This window comes from Gossypium arboreum, chromosome 8 (genome assembly GCF_025698485.1).
Source record: "Gossypium arboreum isolate Shixiya-1 chromosome 8, ASM2569848v2, whole genome shotgun sequence".
Lineage (NCBI taxonomy): Eukaryota > Viridiplantae > Streptophyta > Magnoliopsida > Malvales > Malvaceae > Gossypium > Gossypium arboreum.
The window spans coordinates 32,643,157-32,652,673 of NC_069077.1; the positions used below are offsets into that span (position 1 = coordinate 32,643,157).

Sequence of the window (9,517 nt, forward strand, 5' to 3'; positions counted from 1 at the left end):
TGTGCTCGTATGAGCATTCCTAAATATGAATTGACGGATTACAGTTTTGTACACTTCAAGTGTACTACCTGTGTATCCATCGATATTTCAAATAAATTCAATGGGCAAAGTTCCGACATGGAATAATCTAAACTTGAGATAAATTATTATGGAAATGTATATGTTATATGAATATATGATGTGGAAAACATATGTATATGAAAATTGTTACATGATGAGCTTATCTTTGTTTCTTGATATTCACATGAAATATATGACTAACATGTTTCTTGAGGTTATAAGTGTTTAAACAAATTGCCAAATTTCTTTGGATGAATTTTGCATGCTTACTTTAAATGTAAATGAATGGGAAGTTAATTTCCCGTTATTCGAACTTACTAAGCATTAAATGCTTACTCTATTTTATAGTAACCCGGAAGCTCGTTAAGGTTGAAAGTTGGTCGGAGCCATATCACACTATCAATCGTCCTTTTTTCGGTATATTTATTATATCAACTTTGGTATAATGGCATGTATAGGTTAATTTGGCCATTGATGGCATGTAAATGTTTTGTTGTGATTCGCCATTTGAATGGTTTATGTTTGATACATTTTGATATATATATGAGAGTATATGGCCTTATCATGGTCGATATGTGTTTTGGTATAATTGACTAATGGTTAACTAATAGGCAAATTGTAATATGGTTTGAGTTGGTATAGTTGGTACAAATATGAATATATATGTAAGTAATCAAATTGTTAAGTATGGATACTTAGATATATATGATGATATGATTTGCATAAGACTTGGTTTTGCCTTGATTCCAATGTTTTATATTGGTTTGGGAATGTGTTTAAGAGTTTATGTAAGTGGAAGACAAGTTTGGTGAGAAATATGGCTAGGAAATGGCCTTATTTTGTCCACACGGGTGTGTGTCTTAGCTGTGTGTGACACACGGCCTAGCACACGAGAGTGTGTTTTGGCCGTGTGTCCCCTGTATCTTTAAAATTTCAAAACAGAATGCTCAGAATTGATCACACGGCCTAGCACACAGGCATGTGGCTTGGCTGTGTTACCCTTGTACCTATTTAATGCAATTTTTTTTATGTTCACACGGCCTAGCACATAGGCGTGTGACTTGGCCGTGTGACCCAAGTCAGTGAGTTACAAGGGTAAGGGCACAAGCTGGGACACAACCGTGTGCCTTATTTCGAATGCCCACACGGGCATGTCTCTTGGACGTATGAGCCACACGGCCTGACCACATGGGCATGTGTCTCCTGCTCCTAGGAAAATTTTTGAAGTTTCGTGAAAAATTCTCTGAGTTTCCGGTTTAATCCCGACTTGTTTCTAATGTATATTTTAGGCCTTGAGGGCTCATATAAGGGACATTATGATTAGTTTTTGATATGAATGTCAAATGATATGAAATGCCTGTTACATGTTTTTGTAAATCCTGGTAATGTTTCGTAACCCTGTTTCGATGACAGATATGGGTTAGGGGTGTTACAACTTTCACGTCATTTCTATTTATCTTTTTTAATCACGCATCTTCCTTTTTTTTTTTGAGTTACCTTATTTATTTTATTATTTAATATGGTATTATGATTATTATTGTTACCGCTATTGATCAATGTTATTATCATTATTATTATAATTATATTATTCATGATGCATAATTATTGCTATCGTTACTATTATTTTATTGCTTAAATAAATTAATGGCATATCGCGTTAAATATTATATTTGTTTTTACATAATGTATGGGAAATATTTAAAACCAAGTCAATGTTCATTATTTTTGGGATTCGAGAAGTCATGCTCCTAACTTACGGAGTATGGCATCTTCTTAGAACCGAAATAATCGAATATCCTATTTGAAATAAAAACGAGATTTTAGAAGAGATCAAATGGCAGTTATTCTTGTTTTCGAGGATTCAAAGCGTCGTGTCCCCTAGCTTACGTGGCATGATTTTTTCTCCTCAACTAACTCGAAATAAGACCTTTTAGTTAAGCGATTTTAATAAATAAATAAAAAAGGAAAAGAGGGATTGTATTTTAAATTCATTCCAAGTTTTCAATCTTCAACATCAAAACATCAAGTAACCAACTAGGTACCAATTTTGGGCGTTATGGGAGTGCTAATTCTTCCTCACATATAAACTAGGGGCGAAGCCAGGAGGGCTGGCATGGGTCCTGACCCCCCTTAAAATGTAAAATTACATTTTAAGCCCTTGAAATTTTTTAAAAATTTTAAATTAGTAAAGGTAAAATTACACTTTGGCCCCCCTAAAATTAAAAAAATTCAATTTAATCCTTTACAAATTATAAAAATATAAACTATAAAAAATTAAAATTTTATCCGGCCCCTCTAAAAAAATTTTCTGACTTCGCCCCTGATGTAAACGACTCTCGAACCCATTTTCTCAAATTTTATAGGCTAAAAATGGTTATCGTTTTAGTAGAATCAAATCTTTTATAAAGATAATTAAATTTTAAAGTAACTGGAATCTTTTATAAAGATAATTAAATTTTAAAGTAACTGGATTACACTTAATAAAAAATATGAGTGGCGACACCATTCTAAAATAAAAAGTGAATTAAAAAAAAAAAAGTTTCCACAAACAAGTTTCACGAGTTTTTTTATCTGCCTTATATTCACCTTTTGCTTTCCTTTCTCTAATATAATATTCAGGTTGCCATGGCTTATAGCTACAAAAGGCTCATCTTTGGATTGAAGTAACTACCGACTAATCTTTATGGAAGCTGATCAGAGTATAATTTGTTTATATTCGCTTTAATGGTCTTTAGTAACTTTTGGTTTTACGTTAGTTTAATGGCTTTTATTGCATCATTATTAATCAATGTAGTTTATTTTTTGAATTTGTCAAAAATATCTAAACTTTTTATACATTTAGTTGATACTTAAAATTTGTATTCTGTCATCTTAGTTAGTACCTTCACACTAATACTATTAATTTGTGATGAAATGACACCGATGATTAATCTTATAATGGCAAGTGGTAGTCTCTTAGTATAATAAATGATTAATATAAATTAAACATCTTTCAAATATATAAATTAATTTAAAATATATATAAATTTTGAATAAGTTTAAGTATCAACTAGGTATTTTTGAATAAATTATATGTTAATTTTTAAAATATTAACGTTATTAATAAAATGGGATAATATGTGTAACAAAATATAAATTAAAATATCAACTTTTTAGATAAATTTAAACTTGAATCAACCATGGAATCGGTTAAAATTAAAAATAGCTGATTATTTTTTCAGTTATCCAGAATGTGTAAGTGGAACGAAAACCAGGGACAGTGTGCCCATAGAACGGTAGTGTTATCTTTTATAATGCAATGCATAATGCCACATGCTTTTAATAAATAAAGCTTGGGAAATAATTATATGAAACAGTGGCGCCACATCATCTGTATCCCTTTCAATAGTTTTATGCTACATCAGTACTCTTATCCTGAATTTTAGGATTTTATCCTGAAAAAAATCAAATCCAAATTAAAATACTAAAATTCAGGATAAGAATACTGATGTGGCATGAAACTATTGGAAAGGGATACAGATGACGTGGCGTCACTGTTTCATACAATCCTTTCTCATAAAGCTTACGTGGATATTTTGTTTAGTTTTGAAGGGAATAATGGATGATAAATCTTTAAAAAGATTATAAAATGATAAATGTTGTTGTTGTTTTTTTTTTTAAGGTTTTCGATGAAGATAAAATTATAGTAATAGTTGGTGGACTATAATGACCTCTTTGATTTGGTGAAAAGTAGAGAGAAAAAAGAATGAAAATAAATTTTGAATGTATTTAGTAAGAAAGAATTAAAGGAAGGAAAATAAGAATTATTTTTTATTTTAATGCATAAAAATTAATACTCTGAAATTGTGATGATGAGATGAGAGAAAATGAGAGAGAAATACATGTTAGTTTAAAAGTATGAAATTTTAAAATTTTATCTCTTTCCTCTCATTTTCAATCTTACTAGATAGTCCATGAAGATAATATTATTTTTCTTTTAATTTTTCCATCTATGAAAGAAAAATTATTTTTCTAGCTTTTTAATTTTTCATTTTCGACATAAAATTTAGTTATAGGTTGAGATAAAAATAAGTATGATTATGATCTTGGTTTTGGGATCGTTTAATAGTGTAACCGAAATTTTTTTGACTAATTAAGAATGAAACGGTATGAGAAAGACGTCAATAAATTTAGCGTGAGATGCATTAGGCTTGGATGGCAAATTTGGTTAATAGGGAAAAAGGACTGATTTGGGTGCAATGGAAATCGACACCTATGTAGTGGATAAAAGAAAAGTTTAGATGGAGATTTCAACGATGAAAGAAGTATTGAGAGATCACAATGGGGCGCGTTAAATGGAGTGCAATATGCATGGTCGATGGGAGCTCAACATGTGATAGCATGTCAGGAGTGGATCTTGTGGGCAAAATAAAGTTGTATTCATATCATAAAAGGCAATGAACTGCCTACATTTTGAACACACTCTTCGTTTGGATTGTCTTGAAGCACGCAAACTCACCATTTTGTTGCCTTGGGTAACCAAAGGATCAGTTTTAAAGTCTTTTCAACCACACCGAGGTCTACTTTTTCATTGGGGGTTGAAGCTCCACTTCTCTCTCATGGCAACTTTGGCCTTCTTCTTCGGTGCTTTTTTACAATTTCTATTATATATTTATTTAAAAATCAACTACTTTTAATTGTATATAATTAATAATTTTATTACTTAATAAATTAATACAAATATAGTCTATTATTATAGTTATTATGATGAAATTTTTGAAGAATATGATTAACTAAAATAAGTAATCACATATATAATAAATAATACAAAATATTATTTCATTTATTTTTATTTTTATAATTTAATATAAATATAATATAATTTTAATTATATATTACATCTGCACTATAATATTCAATATCACGACCAATTTCAAAAAATATTTTCAATCTCATTGTCCATTCAAAATATATCAAACACCCAAAAATAATAAGAATAAAATAACCAATTCCCACAAAAAAATAAAAAATAAAAACCAGCATTACATACACTAAAGGCCAAACGTCCAAAGAAACAAAGCCACCATCATTCTCGTCAAATATGATTGAAAAGTGATTCCAAGCTAACATCCAAAATCATGTAGCAACGAAAAGAGGGCCAAACCAAAGCTCAAATTAAAACAACCATAGCATCTCAGAAAGCACCAAACAACAATGCACCATTGGGCTTATCGTTAGATGACCGGAACCTATACCAAGCGATGAAGCAGAAGGATACAATGGAATTGGGAGGAAATTGAGCGGTGGATAAGATGGCAAACTTCGCATATGGGTCTTCATCGTTTCAATGGTCTCCCTGGTGAGCTTTAGTAGATATTAGAGGAGCATAACATGGGTTTTTCAATTCCCAAAGGCTTATAGTTTAATCTTATTAGATGTACAAAAAAAAAAAACCATCATTAGGGGGTAAATGCAAGGAGGGCAAGCAGTTGAGTTCACCCTTCAAAATAAAAGTTAACTAACAAAGCATAGAGGAGGGATTAAATTTACGCAAAACGATAAATGATGGGCTATCCTTAGAATTTAACCTTGTTTATTATGTATCTCCTGGGCTAGCCCAAACAAAGAAATATATATAATGTTGGGCGTGGGTCGCGTGCGGCGGATATTTTGAAGATGATCCGGTGAAAACAATGTGCAAATCTAAACCAACCCACCAAACAACCAGTCCCTGCATCTCTCTGTTTTTTGTTTTTTAATCCTATTCCCAGCTAGTTTGTGCAACCGAGGACACACCCACAGAGACTCCCAAATCTTATCTAATAATTTTACTTTTCTTCCTCCTTTTTGCAAACCACTAGACCCCCCCCCCCCTCTTCTCCTTTCACATAACAGAGGACCTTTCCCACCCTTCAACCACTGAAAAAAGATGGCCTCCACCTTCTCATTGCAGATGGTTCATTGCCCTCGCTTCAGTTTCCAGGTCAGTTATGTTTACAAGATTTTTACTTCAACATCCTTCTCTCCTTGTTTTTCATTGTTTTCGGCATTCCTTCTACAGGGTCAAGCTGTTTCAAATGCTCATAGCCCACATATGATCGGTTCATGGTCGGCTTACTCCCAACCTAACTCATCTGCTATCGTCTTAGCATCGAAACTAAACTATGCATCAGGTTTGCCTGTGACCCAACTTTCTAAATCCCCTTCCGTTAAGTACCGAAGAATGGTCTGCAATTCCATGGGAAATGTAAGTCCTTTATTATTAGCTTCCATAGAGTAGATAAGTAGTTTGAGGTCTATTTGGCTGCCTTATCGTATTACATTCCAAGCAAATAACTACTTTCGATCTTGTTTTCATTCCTCTTACCGGACCGGTAACATAGATTCTGAATGTTTCACATATTTGGGGTTTTGTTTAGGATGTAGAGTTGCAAGCGAAAGTGACGACTAAGTGCTTCTTTGACGTTGAAATCGGTGGTAAGGCTGTTGGCAGAATTGTTATGGGCCTTTTTGGGGATGTTGTTCCTAGAACTGTTGAGAATTTTCGTGCCCTCTGCACAGGCAAGCTAGGCTGAGTCTTTTACATTCACTTTTATTTTTGTTTTTTCCTTAATATTTTTCTTAATTAGGTCCGACATTTTTATTTCTTGCAGGAGAGAATGGATATGGTTTCAAAGGATGCTCCTTTCACCGTATTATTAAAGATTTCATGATCCAGGGTGGTGATTTTACTAATGGAAATGTAATCCCTCTCTTTCTTTCCCCTTTTCCTTTGGCTTTCTAAAGAAAGAAATTTCCGTTACTAAGTAGAAAACTGGTGCATTTGCTGGCTGTAGGGAACTGGTGGAATGAGTATTTATGGATCCAAGTTTGAAGATGAGAGCTTTGCTTGTGAGTTGTTCTCTAGTAACAAAACCCTTCAAGTTTCGATATTTGAGAGTTTATATTTGGGGTTGATGGGTTAAGTGGTATCTGTAATGCATTGCTAGCTTGATTCCTAATATTTTGAGGCTATTATCTGCAGTGAAGCATGTTGGACCCGGAGTATTAAGCATGGCCAATGCAGGTCCTAATACCAATGGGAGCCAATTCTTTATTTGCACAGTAAAGGTGAGCTATGCAGCCTTATTCTCTTTTGTAGATTATGTATCTCATTATAATTTGATATCATGATTTGCTAATATCACCGTTAGATATAGCTGTAGTTGTGTTTTTATTATGGTCTTTGAGAATAAAAAAAGTATAAACGTTTACTAGAATTCTAGGTTTTGATTTGTGATTGGAATTATACCTTATCAAGTATAAACTTTGAGTTGAATATCAACTGTACATGTGCATAGTTTGCTTATAGCTGAATGCTGACTGGTGCTGCTAATATTTCTTTGGATAACTAATCATGCTATCTATTTACTTCAAGCGTGGATATTCATTTTCTTATCATGCTAGCTATTCATGTGCTGCTAATATTGTTCATTTTCATTGTTTTTGTATTTTACAGACTCCATGGCTGGACAACAGACATGTTGTTTTCGGACATGTGATCGATGGAATGGATGTCGTGCGTGAACTAGAGTCCCAAGAGACAAGCAGGACAGATGGCCCTCGAGTACCATGCAGAATTGTCAATTGTGGGGAGCTGCCTATAGAAGGCTAATATCTGATCCGTTTAACCACTACCACAAATCTCCCATTTTATCATTTACTTTCTCTGCTTCAAGATGATTTTACCTGGTAATACGTACAACAGTCGGCGTTTATTATAGAAGAGAGAATTTTGGATGATACTTTGTAAGCTCTTGGCAGGGGTGTGCTATTATCCTTATCATTTTTTACGGTGTAAGTTTGCAGATTCCATCAAAACTCTTCTCTTAATGGAACATCTGATTTTTCTAGTTTTGATCTATTTCCTTCCAGCTGCTTTTTGGTTCCAAAATTTGGGTTTAATACATGGATCTTACAGATACTTGACCATTTCCTATATTAACGAGCGTAGTCATTCATATAGCAAATGTACATAATATTAACAAGGGGCGACCTTTTCTTAAAACCTGTAATTTTCTATTTGAAGTGAAACCTTGCACTGCCTTGATGTTGCAAAAACCAGGATCCGAACTCTAAACTTGTTGAACGTAACCTCTTAAGAGCGGTTTACATGCATTAACTTGACTAGACCTTGGGTTCTGGGTGTTGCTTATTTGATTTTGTTGATAGCACGATGCCAACCCCAATGAAACCGCTTGAAAAACTTCCTCTTTAGGAAGCAAGATGAAGAAGAGGAAGTACCAAATCACACCAAAAGGGTTCCAATGGATGGAAGCAAAAATAATAGCCGATTATGATGGTTGGGAGATGCTAAGCTTGTCAACCGCAATGCAGAGATGTAGATGCAAGTGCCACTGCTTGTGCCCACACCTTGAGTCGAGCCTTGACATCTCTTGGATCATCACCTAAATCACAAAACATACCATCAGATTCAACTGAAAATATTAAGCCCTTTACATCTTTCAATAAAACAGTCAGTCATTTTTAAGGTTAATACTTCAGAGAGGTTGGGAAATGTTTGGACTCACCAGGGGCAGAGATACGCCAATTGGTGATGGGAGAAGTGCCATCACTGCTTGTAGCATCAAAACTGGAAAAGCGACTTGGCATCTCCAACTCGAACCCTAAACCCTACACGCCTTCACTTCCTCCATATCCATACACAATGACCTCTTCCCTCCTTTTGGCCTCGTGATCACCACCACCTCACCCTCACTCTCCCCGCTAAAACTATTCCCATTATAACCCACCATTAAACCCCCTTCTTTCTTTTCGCTGCTGCTTTTAATCTCCTTATCCCAACTTCCACTCCTCCTCCTCACATTCTTGCTCCCTTTCTGCCATCCAAAACTACCCTTTTGAGCTTCATTTTCACTACCACAATCTTTGGCTGCTCCCTTAGGCAAGACCCGATAAGGTGGGACGGCGGGAAGAGAATAACAATAAGGTTCTTCGTCGGAGTCGGATAAAAGTTGAAGCGACTCTTTGACGGAGAACTCTTCATCAACATCTACGTCAAAGTTTTCAATTGACAATCTCGACATGTTCTTCCCCATATCATCATCATCACCATGAAAGTTCGTGTACGTTGAACTAGTAGACATGGAAAAGCTAGACAAGTTATGTGGATGAGATTGATGATCATGAAAATGATCAAACCCAACATCAATATCATCATACTCAACTTCTTGTATAGAAGAAACAACAGTCATTCTTCCATATGATGCCATTTTTTTCTCTTGCTGTGATTTTGCAACTAAAAGAAATTTTTTAAAAAAATGAAGAAGATAGAGTGTTCTTACGTTTACCAAAGTGATTTATTTTATCAGAGAGAAAACATAGAGAGCCCGGCTGCATTTATTTATAACGTACGACATTTGACTTTGTTAAGGTTTTTTCCCTTTTCAATAAACAACACATTTTGGGCATGAGCTGA

General features: G+C 34.2%; 1 protein-coding gene and 1 pseudogene across 1 annotated transcript; one reads left to right on the forward strand and one right to left on the reverse strand.

Annotated features, from left to right (window-relative positions):
* Positions 1–5,700: 5,700 nt before the first annotated feature.
* On the forward strand, positions 5,701–7,931 carry LOC108467535 (peptidyl-prolyl cis-trans isomerase A1). Its single transcript, XM_017768181.2, has 7 exons — positions 5,701–6,022; positions 6,101–6,286; positions 6,459–6,600; positions 6,693–6,781; positions 6,876–6,930; positions 7,064–7,149; positions 7,538–7,931. Exons 1-7 carry the CDS (start codon positions 5,969–5,971, stop codon positions 7,691–7,693), a joined length of 768 nt encoding a protein of 255 aa, XP_017623670.1. The 5' UTR covers positions 5,701–5,968; the 3' UTR covers positions 7,694–7,931.
* A 469-nt stretch (positions 7,932–8,400) lies between these two features.
* On the reverse strand, positions 8,401–9,311 carry LOC108468241 (uncharacterized; annotated as a pseudogene).
* Positions 9,312–9,517: the final 206 nt, after the last annotated feature.